This window comes from Telopea speciosissima, chromosome 3 (assembly GCF_018873765.1).
Source record: "Telopea speciosissima isolate NSW1024214 ecotype Mountain lineage chromosome 3, Tspe_v1, whole genome shotgun sequence".
NCBI classification, from domain to species: Eukaryota; Viridiplantae; Streptophyta; class Magnoliopsida; order Proteales; family Proteaceae; genus Telopea; species Telopea speciosissima.
The window spans coordinates 63,940,792-63,960,304 of record NC_057918.1 but is presented as its reverse complement, the minus strand read 5'-3'; the positions used below and the strand labels follow the sequence as shown (position 1 = coordinate 63,960,304).

Below are 19,513 nucleotides of genomic sequence, written 5' to 3'. Positions count from 1 at the left end.
ATAACTTTGATTTCTCAGAGTTGAGTCCAAATTGTATCATAAGATTATCAGGCTTAAAGAGTAGAAAAATGCTTAGACTTTCAGTTGAGATGAACTAGGGGATCTTTCTCTGGCTGAAGTTCGTCTACGCAGGCCAGCATCCACAGGTCAGAAACTTTTCTGCTGCCATGATTGATGATTTTGTGAACCCTAGGGGTGTCAATTCGGGGCCAAAGCCGTTAAACCGGACTGGGATGGACTTGAGCAATTAATAATTACTAATTAGTCCAGTTTCAGTTTTATTAAAATGATATGTACATTGAAACATTAACCAAACTGAAAGAACCAGTTAGGACAACCAAATAACCAATTAGGACTGATTAGACCAAGAATACCAGGTATGATGGGCCATTCTGTCCACGGGGCTTCAATTTTATAGGTTATTGTCGAATATTACCATAGGTTTTGAGTATGTGCCGTATATATGGGATCAAACTCGCTTTTTGGCTCAATTGGTTTTTTGGTCTTGGGATCGATTAGGACTGTTTAACAGGGACTGTTTAAGAACTAGAACCGACCAGGCCAATTATTAGTAGGTTCTGATCCTAAGTCCCAACTCTCGTGGCACTGTACTGATTATGACTGACCCGATCGGATTGACACTCCTATTGAACCTCTTCAAAATTGTAGCCAAACCACCATAGTAGAGAGACCTGCACATGCAATGTCTAGTTGGGATTTACCTAGAAAGATGTTGACTCTTAACTTCTAATATGAACAATAGGATTTGGAAAAAGAAAATGAAGAAAGATAATCAAAATCAACTTTTTATGAATGGATTGCACGACCCTATGTAATCCCTTATGCTAATCAGTTGCAATAGAAAGATTATAGAAATTAATACTAAATAACGTGGGACTAGTAATCTACAAAAGAAGTGGGAGTTGGAGTTGTAGTGATAGAGCCCATGTTGGCTAGATCATAGTCCATTTTAGCTGGACTTCTTATTTTTGGGTGGGGAGAGGGATAAGTTATTCTTTTAGTCTTGTGTTTTAGTGTGTTATTAATATGTAGACTTCTTTAGTTCGTTAGACTCTGACAACTGATAAGCTATGTTAGGCTGTTAGCAACGTTACCCGGACACTTCAAATCAGGAGCCATACCAATATCCGGCATTTTGTCTAAGCCAATGAGAATGCAGGAAATTGGACCTTGGCCATGCCCAAGTATCCTTTACTGTGTCTGTGTAACATAACTTATTAGTTGTCAAAGTCTAAAGAAGTCTACTTATCATACACCCAAGTTGCATCCTTCTTGTGCTTGCAGACCTAATATTATGTGTAGCACCTTATCAGTTGGGATCATCCTTGAACACATTGTTCCAATTGATGTTAAATATGCAAATTCTTTTGTAGAAAGTTTTGAAATACACCTGAAGTGGTGGTTCGTTTTATGCTTTCATATCTGGGAAGTCTTGCACGTTCTGTATGTTCTTCCTCTTCCCCCTTCCTGTGAAAATAGACAAATACTAGGCCTGTCAAAAATAATATGGTTTTTACTACCTTTGAGTTTGTTCTCCTGGTGTTATTTTCATGGTCGATTTTTCTTTTTTGTTTTGTATGTTCCCAATGTATAACCCATCTAGTTATTTTCTGTAAAAAAAACCCTATGTAGTTATTCGACTTTGAAATTTCTCATAAATATTTGAGTTTCAAGTTGCAATTATTTTTTTGGGTTTTGTTTGCTAGGTTGAGGGTCTTGTCCTTGATCATGGTTCTAGGCATCCTGATATGAAACGAAGAGCAGAGAATTGTTACATTTTGACTTGTAATGTATCACTGGAGTACGAGAAGAGGTAAATATCTGAAACTTTTTTGTAATAGTTGTTTAAAGATTTAACTTATTTTCTTTTTGGTTTATTATCTCTGCCTCTGTGATTAACTTGCAACTATTGATCAATAATTCCGTTACCCTGCTGGTGCTTAAGCTGGGATATAAAGCGCGATCACGTGGTTTCCTTGTAGAAAACTGACCAATGGAGTTTTATGTTTGAGCCCAAGTCTTCTTTTTTAGTTTGGGCCACACTAACTGCATTAGATGAATTTGGAATTTTGTTTGGGGCTTTAAATAGATTGTGCTTCAGAAATTTGGTCTGTTTCAATAAAGCTGCATTAAAGGCTTCAGAACTTTGGTACTGCAAAGGATCTTAAAATCCTTATGATATAGCTTTCAATCCGAATTCCCGACAATGAATAACATCCTGAACCCTGTTTCTTTGTCCTGGTTGTCTATATTTATTCACTTTCAAAACGAATTGACTGAATATGATCCTATACAATACTCTCATTCAAACATGCATAAAAATGCTTCAGAGATCTGGCCTCTGTTTGATTTCCATTGAAAACATATGTGGCACTATGTATAATTTGTTTCAACTGTTTCTGGGTGTCCTTGCCTTGGAGGGGTAAATGTTGGTTTGAACTGTGAAGACCTCTTCATGAATGAATGAGCTGGCACTAAACAGGATTTACTCCTAAAACTAGATTATAATAAATTTTGTGGAGAGCAACACGAGAAAAAAAATGCATAATCCATTCCAGTAAGTTCAAAAAATTTGTGGTTCCCTCCAAACCCATGATTGGCTACAGTTTTCATTTCACAACATCCTAATGCAATCTGAGAATCGAGAGTATGGATTTCAGAGCCTGCTTGATAACCTTACTGTTGTTTCTGTACTGTTTTTGTGCTGAGAAACAGCAGAACAGTTTTCCTTTTCTGTGCTGAGAAACCGCTTGGTAAACCTGTTCTGGAAACGTTTCCAGTTGAGCAGGGTAAAGTGTGTGTGGAAAATTCATACACAGAGATCACAGAGTTAAAAAAAATTGGCTGAACAGAAACCTGCAATTCTAGCTAAAATAAACCAGCAAAAGGATGCCTAATGGACGTCAATTTTAGCTGTCACCACTACAATACTGAACTAGAATGAACCCAAAAGAAACCTGCAAAAGGATGCCGGAATTCCAGATTGCAACCAATATGACTGAACAGACATTGGAAATGCTAAAATAAATTGACGATTTTTTCGACCTCGATAGAAAACAACAGTGGAATTCACACACCCAGTATAAGGACCGTCCGGATCAAGAAAATTTCCCAAAACGTATAAAAAACGCAATTCCACCGATCTAGGTTAACATTTCTCCGTAAAAAGATTCTTAGAAATTGACAAGTAAACTCATTGTTAGAGACTACTCAAATCCGAAGGAAAAGCGTACATACCTTCTCAATCGTAGTGCAGACTCATAGACCGAAGTTCTCCAACAAGGATGTAAAATCTTCCCACGTGTTCAGAGTTCTGAAAATTCAAATTTCGAAGACGGATTGTAGGCTTTGTAGCAGAAAAAATCGAAGAGGGAAGAGGAAAGCGCCGATGCGGGAAATACTTTCCGATTACGATTTCATGAATTTGCCCTTGTTGCTTGTTCGTGAGAGCAGTGATGGAGGTTGGAGGACAAGAGTCTCGTGGTTAGCGAGGCTTTTGATAGAAATTATCGGACACATTTTGTTCCAACTTGTGCCTAGAAACGACAGAACATGTTGGACATGTTCTGTCAAAAGTCTTCAATGCCACATAAATTTTGATTTATGCTCTTAAAGAACACGTTCTACGAAATACCATTTACCAAGCGCTTTTTAGGGTGTTTTCCCGTTTCTCAGAACGGGAAAACACCAGAAACTGTTTCTCGTAAGGTTATCAAGCGGGTACTCAGATGCAAGCAGGTCCAATAATTGAATCTGTGATGAGATCTGAGATCAAAGAAGCAAGTGCGTTGTTAAGGGAAGAAATTAGATCAATGAAAGGGGAGGAAAAAAAGATGAGATCAATCTGCTTGGGAGGAAGAAGAGCGAAGAAGAGAACAGAAGAAATCAGGGTTGGGATTCCAATCCCGTATACACTGGTCAACAATACCAAAACTCTTAAAAAAACTTTACTCAAATCGGCTCTCATTGATGGGGGTGTATTACATGTATAAAGACCTCCTAAAATTCCTAATTTGACTCATAAATGGATTCTTGATCACATTTACACACTTAATGAAGTAAATAAACTCAAAACAGAACTCTATCTAGCTATTAAGTATTCTAATCTAATTTAAACACTGAACTTAACTATTAATCCCCGGTACTAACTTCATCCCCACTTCTATGGGCTTATAATTAGGCCCATTACAATGAAACCCAAGAAAATAAAAGGCCCAACCTATAATATAACTACCTAAAGGACAATTTCAGCCTATTGGACTGCCACAAGCAACTTTTGGTCCTCCCAAGCTTGGATATAGGTCTCCATACAGGATCAATGGCTAATGCAGTTGCATTAATTCCTTTGGTTTTGAGAAAAACTTGTCCTCGAGTTTTGTAGAAGGATAGAAATATAAGAGCTCGGGATGTCTCATGCCCCGCACCTTTATCACGAACCAGTTTCAGAAGATGAAGCATGAATGACACGTCATTGTCTTGAAATATTTGGGGAGTAACAAACTCAATATGTAGGACATCCGTCATTTCGTAGAGTCTTCTTATTTCACCCATATTAATTATTGTGCCACCTTTATCGTTACTTGGTCTCTCACATCAGAGCAGTCTTCCTCTTCTGTTGATTCTTTCGGCTCTTCTTGTGGCTGCATTATTGCTGTTGCCTCCTTTGCCTCCGAGCATACCTTGTCTACCAGTTCGTAAAGAACAAATGTTTGGCCCATGTGGTACAGCTGTAGGAGAGAGAGAGAGAGAGGTGGTGGAATTCACGTTATCCAAACTCACTTTCACACTATCAAAACAGGGCCTTACAGAGAAAAGAAAATTTTGCAAAGGAGAAAAGAATGGGATAATAAATTAGTCAACTACTGTGAAGAGACGATCGGCTAGCACTAGCATTACATGCTTCTGGGATTGGAGAGGAAGGAAACGTTTCTTAAAATTCCACTTTTTCCCATTCATTCCTTGGTTTTCATATGATCAGCAGGAAACCAGAATTTAAGCACAAATGACCACATTTGCCCCCACTTACGTATTAGCCATTGCATGACCTGCTGACTAGAAAAGTGATGTGGAATTTGACGAATATAATGAACAGTCAGTACATGCATCCTGACCTTACAAATTTTTTTTTTGGATTATTTGTCTGAGATTCCAGCAGTCTACATTTTGCCATAAATGTATCACCTCTTTAATTTCTTTTTCTTTTCATTACATTTATCAGAGCTTAATTATGAATGCTACTAACTGTTATCTACAAACTAGATATGCTGATAATATGTTACCTTCAGTGAGGTAAATGCAGGATTTTTCTACTCAAATGCAGAGCAGAGAGAAGCAATGGTTGCTGCTGAAAGGCGTCAAGTTGATGAGAGAATTAAAAAGATCATTGAACTGAAAAACAAGGTATAAGAACTTAAATCTGGGGGCTTCATCTACATGATATTTACAGTGACATATTGCCATCTAAAGCATTTTTTCTTGTATGCAGGTTTGCTCAGGCAATGACAACAACTTTGTTGTTATCAATCAGAAAGGGATTGATCCTCCATCACTGGACCTTTTTGCTAGAGCAGGGGTTAGTCATAGCTTACTTTCAATGCTTTCTAGATTTGCTTTTCATTCTAAACTTGGGTTACAGACTTGTCACTCATTATGATCAAGTCATAAGTAGGCATTTCACTTCAATATACTGGGGAATGTTGGGTTTTGCTTATGGACCCTAGGACCAAGAGTTGGTGCTCATCTGAGGGAATTGTGGATGCAGACAGGAGTGATTAAAACACAATAACCTGCTATTGAGGCCACATTTCTGGATTTAATTCCTAACCCTTAGGCCTTTGTAAAGCACTGATAAACAAATTGAAAGGATGCTTGGAAAAATTATAAAGGTTCCTCAGAATATGAACAAGCTTCAAACTTTGGGTTGAAATTTCTACCAAAATCTTTATGAATCAATGTCATTACCCTACCATTGGAGTCATTACTACTAACGGCTTCAACCCTTAACAGATCAGAAACTACAGAGCAGTCTAAGTCAGAATTTTATGAAGACTAAACTCCAACTGGGGCAATCCAGTTGGAATTTAGCTCAAATAGGATCACAGGTGGGTTAGGAACTATATGAGATAAACAGAGAAAAGTCTATAGCTTCAGCAGTAAGATCAGATAGGTCTGAAACTGTAGTCGATGGCTAGCTAGATACAAACTAATCTGAAACTTTCAATAGGGTTTAGATCTGACCTGTAGCTTGATTGAATGATAGAAAATAGAAATATATAGAGAGATAGAAGGATAAAATAGGCTAGGAATCCACCTAAACCTCAGGTTAGAATTCCACCAAAGTCTGTGCAGACACAGTTTGAAGAACCGGTATTGGATTGGTTGTATTGGCTGATTCGTCTTGGAATCGGCTGACCCCAATACCGATTCCTAGGCAATATGGGAGTGCTAGCAAGGATCGCCTGTAATTGGATTGGTTCCCGTATTGGTCGATCCGACCCGATTCCCATAAAAACCTGCAAATCGACATATTTTCTCCCATCTGAACTTCAAATATTTGGATCTCCCTGATTTCAGCCCCGATCAAGCTGGTTTTTTTGCCTTACGATTTTTAGACGATCTATGCATCCACCGTGCCCGTTCAGAAATTCAACAGCTGGAAAGTGAGATCTAAGCAGACAATGTTCTTCTTCCTCAATGTTTTGCAGGTTTTTGAACTCTTTTTTTATATTTTATATTTTAATTTTTTTGGTGTTTTTTCCTTAATGTCTAGGTAGGCTATATGCTGCAAATACCAACTTAGATATGTTCTATGTGTGTTGTCGTTGGATTTTTGTGATTTTGTTTTTAAAAAAATTCATGAATGTAACATGTGATATTAGGTTTATGTCATTTTTTAATTTCCGTAAAATAATTAAAAATAAAAATATATGGAATCTGATGTTGATCTTTCAGTACGTTGTAGACCATACTGAGATCTTTCAAAATGTTGTAGATCATACTTATATTAGGTTTATGTTTGATTATTGTCGTATTTTGTTTTGGTTCATCCGCCAAAAATGCATGTTGTATGATAGGAAATATGATTTTATGGAGTTTTTTAGATTAAAGATACGAACATAGAAAAAATCCAAAATTTTATGGATTGATGCATGGTTTACAAAAAATGGATTTTTTTTTCATTATTATTGATGTTCTTTTTGAAAAAAAAAAAAGCATGTATTAATGGATATTAGGGTTTTTTGAGTTTTAAGTAATAAAAAATTACAAAATTCTGATGGAATGATAACTATATTCTATAATAAAAAATTATTTATAATTATATTTTTCCTTTTTATTAATATTTTATACTGTGTTATGCATTTTGAAAACATTTTTGAAATTTTAATACACTTCTTTTAATTTAGATTGCATTTTGTGTAATATTCTACAAAAAAATTAATTTTTTTGTTCTGTTGATATATATATATATTTTTTTATTTTGATTTTTATTTATTTTTCTGGCTGATACAGTGGCCAATCCCAAAGTGAATCGGTCCAGCCAAGTTGGCCCGATTCTTCCGATGTGTATCGGAAATCGGTATCGGCTGGGACTGATATGGTCCCTGGTTACGATTGCTTTAACCATGGTGAAGTGAATCCACTCCTAGACTAAGGAATCCACCTCAGTCTTCACTTGGAACCCACAAAGTACACCCATAACCCAGCAGGTAAACACCACTATATCCATAGGGGTCGTACTTAATTCACAACTCACACAATAAAAAATAAAATATGAAAGCTTTATTTCTTCACATTGCCTTGAGGGCCTATGGCCAGTACACTTATTTATTGCTTTTTCTAGAAGCTTGTGATTGGCTTAGGAGAGAGCTTATATCATCCAACCAATGGGAAATAAGTGCGTACATAATCCAATTGATAGGAAAGCTTCAATCTAGCATTTACATTAACAACCAATAAGAAAAAGGGAGCCAACTCCCCAATTCAAGGTAGGATTTATAATAAAAAAAACCTCTAGAAGGCCCCACAACTTGAACTGCTATCAAGATAAGATTCCTTTTATAATCTTGAATCGTATCTCAGAAGCAGAATTTGGGCATCAACAGTAACCGCAGGCTGTCATGTCACAGCTGAGTTACTGTCATGCTCGTTTTCATACTGGCTGTGATTTCTACGGTGTCACAGTTGGATTTTTGGAATATGTTTTCTTCTCTTTCCTCCATTGGTATTGCTTCTGGAACCTCGTTTCTGCATTAGAACTGTAGGCATTAGTTCCATGCCGTAAGTAAGGATTATCTTACAAATTTTGATAGGGATCTATATATCTAATCAATGAAGACAACAACTAACAAAACAGGTTTACTCTAATTGAATCAGATTTTACTCAAGTCAAATCTATGATTTACCGAGCAGGAAAACTTTACCAGATTGAAGAAATCAATCCAAACATAAGGCAAAACAAAACCTGTTCGCTGTTCGAATGATGCAACATAGCATCAAATAAAACCATAGCAGCAAGGAAACTGTTGCTGCGAATGTTTGGTTGAAACCAAGAGCAGAACAGCTGTATGTTTCCTAACTCAAACTTGATTCATGTTTCTAAACAAAGAAACCGTTTCATTGGTTTCTATTTTCCGATGGTTATAAAACCTAGAAGAACTAAACAAACTTGTTTAAGCATAACTCTCAAACGCCTAATCTATTTCAAAGACTTTAACTGACCATATGGGCGCGTTTGGTTGAAGGTGTCGTAGGAGTCGGATTCTTAAATTGGATCGGGTTCTTAAGAATCTGGTTCATGTGGATTTGGATTCTGATAAAAAACCTGTTTGGTTACCCAAAATCTGTCAGGTGGAATCCAGCCGAAAAACTGTTTGGTTGCCCTGGTTCTGTCAGGTGGAATCCGGCTGAATCCATATGTAAGACTATTTGGTTACCCTGTGTCTGTCAGTTGGATTCTACTTGAATTTTATCTGGAAAAATATTTTAACCTTGTTTTGTTATACAACATATGCATACATTTAATATGACTTTATAAAAAATAAGATAATCAAAAAATTGGATTAAAATTCTCAAAAGCAAGTCTTTCCCAAATTTTCATGTGTCCATAAAAATTACAAAATTAGCACTAATTGGTGTTATGTTACTTCAACAAAGCAAAACTCATAGTACGGGCATTTTCAAACAACAGAGATCTCTACATATGGTAAAAATCCATATCCATTTAATTTAAGTACATACATATATATTTTTTGTGAAATTTCAAAGATGTCATTAAATTTGGGTTCTTGTGTGGATTAGTGTCATAACTGACTATGCTATGAACAGTTGAATAAAAAGGGCCTTGGTGGATTCGAACCACCATCCCTGGAACATGCGCATGTTCCAAGTGCTCTACCAATTTGAGCTAAAGACCCATCAAGTGGAGCTTGGAATTTACAAATAACTAAAATAAAAGAAAAGACTAACAAAAAACAAATCCTTTGCTTCCACCATACTCATTCAAAGCCTTTCCAAGTTAATTCTCCAATTCTGAATTGAAGCCCATAGATCACAAGAACCATTGGTCCAGTAAGTCCAGAAATGAAGAGAGAGCAGCCACTTACATTAAAAGAGAAAAAAGAAAAGGGGGAAAACTGCTATTATTAGGTACCTAGAATAAACCATGGATCTATTTAAGTATTGAAAAGGAAATGTAAACATAGCCAGGGTGAAAGGACTCACAGTAATGTAGAATAGCCAGGCTGCAACCAATTCTACAGGAGGATCATAAACTCTTCAATGAAGAAGAGCATCCACAGGGCATTTTGATTCTTTCTTCAATCAGCAACTATGGTAGCATGAAATCTTCTATTGAATGAATGAATCCCAGCAGTAGTTTGGAACCTCAGTTGATCTCAGGGTATGTAGCCTAATCATTAAGCACATAATATGCACATAATATCCAAGTCATACTACATAATATGCACATAAGGCCGCAAGGGTATGTAGCCTAATCCCCATCCTCGGGGCAGAAATCATATCTCATTGTCCATAGAGAGCATGGTATACCAAAAAAAGTATGTGCATCTGTGGCTCAGTAAGCTGAGTATCTTCTTAACATGATGTATAAGAATAAGCTTTTATACTTGATTTCTAAAAGCAGACAAATTCCTACCTCTGGCTCTGATGCAGTGAAGAGCACATTGATGGGTCTGATGCTCTCTCTTAGATCAAAAGGGGAAACAAGTAAATGAGTAATGCATTCTTAACTTTGTCGTTTCTACAGAGGAATCAACAAAAATTATAGGAACTACTGATAACTAGAGTGAATTACAAAAGAATCCTTGATGCAGATCGGAGGGATGGATCCGCTGGTTGTGGGAAGAGAAAGAAAAATAAGGAGAGAAGAGAGAGATCATAGGATGAGGGAAAAGGGGGAAAACCCAATTCGTTGGGGGGGGGGTTGTGGGGGAAGAGAGGAGAGAGAAAGGAGAGACACCTGTTATGGATACTTCTCCATGTATTAGAGAAGCCAGCTCAGCATCAGTCACCTGACCACTTGCCTAAGGCAGTTACATTCTTGTATTATATATATACGGTTGTAACCTTGAGATAATTAATGAGAAAATATCATTCACATATCTTACATGGTATCACGAGTCGCTTTTTCTCTCGCGAGTTAATGTTTCTTGATTTCCTGGTTCTTTCTGTTTCTTGAGGGTTTCTTTTTCTTTTCGTTTCTTGAAAGCTTCCGTTCGTTTCTTTCGTCTTCAATGGCGGAGTCTGGTTCTCAATCTTTGATTTCTTCAGCTTCCATTGCTGTTGTCGCTCCTAATGTCTCGCCTCAGCTTCCTTTGAAGCTCAATTCTTCCAATTACATGCTGTGGAAGACTCAGTTCTTACCTCTTCTGCGAGGTTATGATTTGTTAGGCTTTGTAGATGGTTCGTTCCCCTGTCCAGATGCCACATCTGCTCAGGCAGCGGCTGCGCTATGGGAACGGCAGGACCAGTTGATTCTCAGTTGGATCGTGTCGTCGCTGTCTGAATCGACCATTTCTCATATTGTTGGAGCTACTACCTCATGTGATGCTTGGACAACTCTTGCGCGAGTCTTTGCTTCGTCCTCTCGCACGAGAATAATGGATCTCAAGGATCGGCTGTTTCGTCTACGGCGTGGTACTGATTCTGTCCAAGATTATCTTCTCTCTGCTCGGTCGATTGCAGACACTCTGGCTGCGGTGGATTCCCCTGTTGGTGACGAAGATCTCATTCTTGCTGTGCTCCGTGACTTGGGGGCAGATTATCGAAACTTTGCCACTTCTATTCGCCTTCGAGCGACGCCGGTGACGTTCGTCGCACTCTCCGGTCTTCTCCTTAGCCATGAGAATTTCTTGAAGTCGTCTTCTGATCAAGCCACTGGTTCAATAGTTACTGCTAATGTTGCATCTACAAGATCCTCTAGCAATAACAACTCTGACTCTGGTGCTCGGTCCTCGAATTCTCGTGGTGCTTATAGATCGAATGGTCGCGGCAACTCTGGCCGTGGTGGGAATTATCGCGGCACCGCGCGAGGTGGTTCAGGGAACAACAAATACAGTGGCAGATATGACAATAATTACGGTGGTGGTGGCCGCCGTGACTACAACAATTCTGGCTATCGTTCTGGTTCTCGAAAGCTGGAGTATACACAGGGCCAGGACACTTCTCGCTCATATGCTCCGTCCACGGTTCCTTCTCCATCTGCCTTACTGTGTCAGATCTGTACTCAGGCAGGGCATCAGGCTTCTCACTGTCCTCAAAGGTTTAATCACGCATTCGTTTGTAATTGTTTCTCTTTTTCTTCACTGTCTCTTGTTTCCAATTCTTGGCTTTTAGACACAGGGTCTAATAACCATATTACTGCAGACATTACCAATCTTGCTATTAGCTCACCCTATTCTGGTTCTGATCACATCATCATAGGTAATGGTACACCTCTTTCCATTTCTCATTCTGGAACTTCTACTCTTCAGTGTGGTGGTCATCTCTTTCAACTTACTGGTGTCTTGGTTGTTCCTGCAATTCAACGCAATCTGTTGTCTGTTCAGCGTTTTTGTTCTGATAATGATGTCTCATTTGTCTTTGCTTCTTCTTGTTTCATGATCAAGGACAATCGGACGAATCGGATTCTGTTCCGAGGCCAGAGTAGTAATGGCCTGTTCGAGATACCCACTGCTGCTGTTTCTCATTTGGATTCTGCTTCGCTTCCTTCTGCTGCTGCTACATCGTTATCTGCGGTTCGCATACCCCTTACTGCTTGGCACAATCGCCTGGGACATCCCTCTTACAAGGCTGTCCGGTATGTTGTGAACCATTTTGATCTTCCAACCTCTGTTATGGACCATTCTACATGTAGTGCTTGTGCCTGTTCAAAAAGCCATCGTTTACCCTTTTCATTGTCGAATTCAATTTGTAATAAACCTCTTGAACTGTTACGCTGTGATGTGTGGGGGCCTGCCCCAGTAGTTTCTGTAGATAATTTCTCTTACTATGTTGTTTTTGTTGATGACTATAGTAAGTACACCTGCCTCTATCCAATGGCTAGGAAGTCTGATCTGCTACCTATTTTCCAGCGGTTTAAGTCTCTAGTTGAAACCTATTTTTCCTGTTCTATTAAAAGCATTCAAACTGATGGTGGGGCGGAGTTTCAAGCACTCGACTCCTTCCTCCATCTTCATGGCATCTCATGCCGCATTAGCTGTCCACACACTCAGGAGCAGAATGGTGCTGCAGAGCGTAAGCACAGGCATATTGTTGAATCTGGTTTGGCACTTCTACTCTGTGCCAACCTTCCTCCGACATACTGGAGTTATGCCTTCTTAACATCTGTTTACCTTTACAACCGAATTCCTTCTTCTGTCATTGGGCAGCAATGTCCCATACAACGGTTGTTTAACATGGATCCTGATTTTGCCTTTCTTAAAACTTTCGGTTGTTTGTGCTTTTCCTGGCTGCGGCCCTATGCCCGCCATAAGCTTGATGGTCGGTCCAAGCCCTGTGTATTCTTGGGCTATTCTTTGTCTCACAGGGGGTATAAGTGTTTGGATGTTGCCACAAACAGATTATATGTATCACGCCATGTTTTTTTTGACGAGGGCACTTGCCCATTTGCTGAGTCCAATGTCTGGACCTCTAGCCCATCTAGCCAACTGGGCATTTTAGCTTGGTTTGATGTCCAGCCCACGGTTTTATTGCCATGTACTCAGCCCACCAGGGCATCTTGCCACGCCGAGCCAGAGCATGCGTCTCAACCTACACATGGGCCACTTGGCTCTAATGGGCTCTCTGCACATGGGCCACCAACTATAGGTGCTCCTCCATCGCATCCGATGGTGACTCGGTCCCGTACCGGTTCCCTGCGGCCTTCTCGACGGTTGAATATGGCTGCTGTTTTTGATGAAGTTGAACCCACCTGCTACACTCAGGCTATGCGATCCCCAGAATGGCGCAAAGCCATGCAAGATGAGTTTGATACGTTATTGCGGAATGGGACATGGGACTTAATTCCCTCCACTGTGGATCAGAATGTAGTGGGGTGTAAATGGGTGTTCAAACTTAAAAGGAAGGCCGATGGGTCAATTGAGCGCCATAAGGCGCGTTTGGTTGCAAAAGGGTTCCACCAACGCTCGGGCCTGGATTACACGGATACCTTTAGTCCGGTTATTCGTTCCACCACTATACAGTTGGTTCTATCACTTGTTGTCACGTATGGTTGGCCACTAAAACAGTTCGATGTATCGAATGCATTTTTACATGGTGTTCTCAATGAAACAGTTCTAATGCGTCAGCCGCCTGGTTTTGAGGATCCGACCCATCCTACCCATGTGTGTTCTCTTCGAAAATCCTTGTATGGTCTCAAGCAGGCGCCTCGGGCCTGGTTCACTCGTCTAAGTGGGGCACTCCTATCCTTTGGGTTTGTCGCCTCAAAGACTGACACATCACTTTTCATCTATAGGCATGACATAGCTATTGTGTATTTGCTCGTATATGTTGATGACTTGCTCCTTACTGGCAACTCTACATCAGAAATGGAGGCTTTGGTTAAGCACCTCTCGGCTGAGTTTGCGTTGAAATCACTTGGTGATCCCCATAACTTTTTAGGGATGGAGGTGGTTCGCACTTCAGCTGGTCTATTTCTCAATTAGCATAAGTATATCACTGATCTTCTTGTATCTACTAATATGACCACGGCCAAACCAGTGTGTTCACCAATAGCAACTGGCTTTGCTCTGGTATCTGGTATTGGGGTTCCGTTAGCCGATGCTTCGGAATAACGTCGTGTTGTGGGGGCGTTACAACATCTCACTGTTACTCGCCCAGACTTGAGTTATGCGGTCAATCGTGTCGCTCAATTTATGCATTCACCTACCGATATACATTGGGCAGCGGTAAAACGGATCTTACGTTATATCCGTCATACTCCATCTGATGGCCTTCTTTTTCGCCCACAAATGACTGTCTCTCTTGTTGCTTATTTGGATGCGGACTGGGCCGGTTGCCCTATCGATCGAAAATCCATGACAGGTTATTGTGTCTTTGTTGGGGCTCACTTGATTTCTTGGTCCTCTCACAAGCAAAAGGCAGTCTCGCGCTCCTCTACTGAGGCAGAGTATCGAGCTGTGGCTGCTGTAGCCACAGAATTGGTTTGGTTACGGTCCCTTCTTCGCGAACTAGGTGTTTTTCTCTCTGCTGCTCCTATTGTGTGGTGTGACAACGTGGGCGCCACATATCTAACGGCCAATCCACTGTTCCATGCGCGGACCAAGCATATCGAAATAGATTTTCACTTTGTTCGAGATATGGTCTCGTCTAAACAGCTTGTGGTTCGCTATGTATCTACTGTGGATCAAATTGCCGATATCTTTACCAAAGGGTTGTCGAGACAGCGTTTCTCCATCCTTCGGTCCAAGCTTACGGTTGGTCCACCAACGCTCAGCATGAGGGGGCGTGTTATGGATACTTCTCCATGTATTAGAGAAGCCAGCTCAGCATCAGTCACCTGACCACTTGCCTAAGGCAGTTACATTCTTGTATTATATATATACAGTTGTACCCTTGAGATAATTAATGAGAAAATATCATTCACATATCTTACAACACCAACCTCCACTTCAAGATGCTTTTAAATCTGGTCTGATTTGGTTTCCTAAAAGCCTCAAAAGAAAAAGAACTCTCAAAAACCTGTTCCCCTTTTCCTCTCTCTCTGCCCTTTTTTAACAAAACAATAGGTGGTGAGAAATAACAAAAAAAAAAAAAAAAACTGTGGTCCAAGTTCTGGGCTAGATTCCCACAACATCATCCAGCAATTTAAGAGTAATCAAAGTGAAAGGATGATGTAAGGTACTAACACTGAGCATAATTAAGCACAATCAATCTTTTTTCACAAGCAAAGAGGACAGAAGAGCCTTTGAAGCCAAAATAAACCCAAGTGAAGCCTTGCCCTGTTTCACTATCCTATGATTTTCAATCAAATTTACACAGTTCAAGCCATGATTCAAACATTCAATAAAACAAAAGGCTTTTCACCCAAGCAATTCCCCTTAAGCTCTAGCTTTCTAATCCCTCTTTTGTCCCCTTCTTTTTATAAGCCCCTGTCTGTCAACTTCAGTCCTCTCTTAGATATCTCTTTGATCTCCTCTCTTTAATTTACCTCTCCTTATACACCACTCACTTCCTCCTATAAGTTATAACCCCTCTTCTGTTAGGTATGCATTGTTGGTCGATTTCACATTGAGATGATAAAAACAGTACAACTGTTTACATGAATAAGAGGGCTGAAGGATAGAGCATTGGACTTCCTCTAGATACAGTGTGGAAGGAGTTAAAAACTTTCTTTTGTTATCACAAACACAAGAACAGAAACTTCAATGCAGAAAAATAATCAGCACAGTTCCATCATTAAACTCCTGATACCTTTCATTCAATATTCAAATCTGCTATTTTTGAAAGACCAAGCTGCAGTTGGATCAATAGTCACTCTGTAAAGTAGGAGATACATTGTACAAAATAATCAGACAGACCACAGCCGGCAGAGAAGAGGCTACTTAGGAAACTGAGCTCAAAACTGGCTCATTGAAACATATTGGGTAGGGGGGGGGGTAGAGGGTTCAGTCCAACCCATATCTGTGAGTTTTTTCTTTTTAGAAAAAAAGAATCCTATGTAGTCCTTGAATCCTCAAAAGGCCAAGGCATAAAGCCTTTGCCTTAACAAGGCACATGACCAAAATGTTCCTATTAGATGAAAATTACAGTAACCACCATCATTTTATTTGGGTAGCTAGAAGAAAAAATGAGTGGTGGGAAATTTTGTTTTAGTTTTGTTTTTGATAAGAAAAGCTTGTTTTGCACATTTATGCCGAAACTGTCACTCTAGTTGAAATGTCTTTTCAATCTATCTGTCTATTTGATTCTTATGGAATCCAAACCTATACCATTCTTCTGCTTTTCTTTGTAAGAGTGATGGTTGTGTGAGCTTTGAGCCACCAGTCTCACTAACAGAAAGTGCTCTCACAAGATTACAGAAAAAAACAGAGAAGGAAACTGATGGGTCTTTGGAAACTATTAATCATGGAAGTATTTTCTACAAAGTGGGATCCATAGTGAATATTGCTGTGAGAATGGATAGAAATGTTCTTGTTTTTTCAATACTGATGGCCAGGACATAATTTGGCTCAAAAGGTTTATCAACTAGAGGAATCTAGCTGAGTGATATCATATCAAAATTGTCTTTGTCTCTCCCTGTCATCCAAAGGAACAGAAACAAAAATTATTCTCTCATTATAATAAGATTGTGTCTATAGCATCCTTTTGAACCAATACTATTCTGATTCTCATCAAGTTTCTGTCACATTGTTTAAGAAACTTAAGGATTTTTATGTCAGAGAACAGGAATTGAGTTGGTTTCACTCTGCTAGACTTAAGTACAGATATGAATACATATGGATGATCAATATGTTCATACTTGAAACAAGAATATATAATTAGCCTTTTGTATGCAATGAAACATCCAATGACTCATTGTGAATGAATTCATAGACAAGGAAGTGTGGCCCTCCAACTACATAACTGTACCCAAGAAATCTCACAAGATTGATATGTTGCACACTAGCAATGGCTGCAACCTCAGCCCGGAATTCTTTCTCTCCATGTTGCTCTGAAGTTAACCTTTTTACAGCAACAAGTATGCCATCATCAAGTTTCCCCTTGTAAACAGAAGCAGATGCACCTTCACCAATCAGTGATTGGAAATTATTTGTTGCCACTTCAAGCTCTTTGTAATTAAACTTTGTTGGAACACCAGTTAATCTCCTAAGGAAGCTGTATCCTAATGAAATTGAATTACTACTCTGTACCAAACTCCTGGAATTATCTCTACAGTATTGGATTAAAACCCATATAAAGATTGCAAGAATTGCTGCAATAACATTATATACGTTGGAAAATAATGAAGGGATTTCAATGATCTTAGACTTCAATTTTCCAGCTCACTAGCAAAGGTAGGGTGGTTCAACACAGTTTTAGATGTACCCTTATAACTAGGCTCCCTTACAGCCCTAAAAAGGACAACTTAATGGAATCTATCATCTAACCATAGACAAGGTCATCAATCAATATAAAAGTGTTAGCTTTGCACCTAGAAATCCTAAACATGGAAAATGTTCCTTCTCCAGAATACATGGATTAGTCATCAGTTACCTCTCTGAACAAGTCAATTACTACCACCAAACTACCTAGTTGCTACAAAAAGAACAGTCCCAAGCATATGCAATAGCCTATATTAGATACCTAAAGAGCTAAGCTCATATATGCTTCGGTAGTTATGTCAGGTATTCCATCTCTTCTTCTTTCTTGCAAGCCCATCCAATTCTCATCCTACCCTCCCTGTCAATGCAAAGTATTCTTCTGTGTGTTAGCCAATCATCATTCCAATTCAATCCTTTGCCCTGACCATCACATCTGCACCTTGAATTCTAAATGAAATAGTAGACATGGACTCAAATATACAAGATGATGTTGGAGAGGAACCCCTGATGGAAGAATGCAAGCAGCAACCAAATAAATGGAGCGAAGTTTAAGGTTATTTCTAGGATTCTAGGGGGTTAAATTGTGGGGCTGAAAATCAAACAAAACAAAGAAAAAAATTGAGAAAAAAAAAATAAACTCCATATGCAGACAAGGAGTATTATTCTATCATCAATACTATACATTTAATATCAAATATATTATTTCCTTCTTTCTTCAAGATTATATAGGTGCTTTTGAATGCTATTTGGTCATGTAGAACTTGGTATAAGATAAACTAAATTTTATACAATAATAATCAGACAAGGGGAAGAGACTGATTCTCTATTTAAATCCTAGTTGAAGATGCGGCTGGTACAAACCATTCAAAAATTCCATAAATGTGTCATAATGGTGTTTGAATCAAGTTAGGTATTGCCACCCTTACAGCTGTTAATAAGTGAACTCAGTTAGCACATCTTGGTCAATAATTACAATCACAGATCTTTGTAGTTCTTTGCATCATAGTACTAAAGCCATAGCTTAGTGATCATTTAATATTCCTTAATTGCTACAAGCATATACCTAGAGGCTATATATGAGAAATCCATGGACATCCACAGTACTATACTGTTTGAGATGGATAAGGTTTTAAAAGAAAGAATATAAGCAGCAGTCTGAGATAAGGGAGAGAGCGAAGAAATGTGCCATACCTGCGTTAATCCAAGATGTTCCTTCGACTGGAGATTTTCAAAATTACCCTATTGAACTTCCTAGAACCTGAAATGGAGAGAAAAATTGGTTAGCAATCAATAATCCAATTTTTTAAAAAAAACCCTAACTACAATCAAACAAGAATGATAAAGGGAGAGACAGAGAGATACATAGACACAGAGAGAGACAGAGACAACGACAGAGATAGAGAGCGAGAGACAGAGAAACAATGAGAGAGAGAGAGAGAAAGAGAGTAGTGAAGAACCTTGGAGAAGAAAACGAGATGGCTGAAGACCAGAGAGGAAGAGAGTTGTGAAGAACCTTCGCTTCCTTGGAGTTGCAGATTCGTCTTCGTTTCGAGATGGCTGAAGACCAGAGATTCCAAAGAGAGTCGTGAAGAACCTTCGTTTCAGACCAAAGAGAGAAAGAGAGTTGCAGACACTGTCTTCGTCTTCGGTTCCTTGGAGAAGAAAACGAGAAGGCTGAAGACAAAACCCTAGCAATCGAACTTCGTTTCAATCCCGATTTTTGGAGTCCACAAGAATCCATGCCATATATATGAGGGCCTAGAATCCTGGACTCGATTTGGAATTCACCCCAAGGGGCGAATTCTTTTGGATTCCCAAATTTACACTGAAAAATGGATTTTCATGGATTCTTGGAATCCAACACGGAACCAGGTTCCGAGAAACCAAACACGTGAAAAATTACGGAATCCGGATTCTGTCGAATCCAACTCCTCAGAATCCTTCAACCAAAC

At 39.1% G+C, this 19,513-nt stretch overlaps 1 protein-coding gene across 1 annotated transcript in view; it reads left to right on the top strand.

Moving 5' to 3' along the window:
• LOC122656341 (T-complex protein 1 subunit zeta 1) overlaps positions 1-19,513 on the top strand; it is a 32,119-nt gene that overhangs the window by 3,518 nt on the left and 9,088 nt on the right. Inside the window, exons 7-9 of the mRNA XM_043850818.1 lie at positions 1,728-1,834; positions 5,307-5,421; positions 5,507-5,593. Coding sequence (XP_043706753.1) covers positions 1,728-1,834; positions 5,307-5,421; positions 5,507-5,593 — 309 coding nt within the window. The remainder of the gene's footprint in view (positions 1-1,727; positions 1,835-5,306; positions 5,422-5,506; positions 5,594-19,513) is intronic.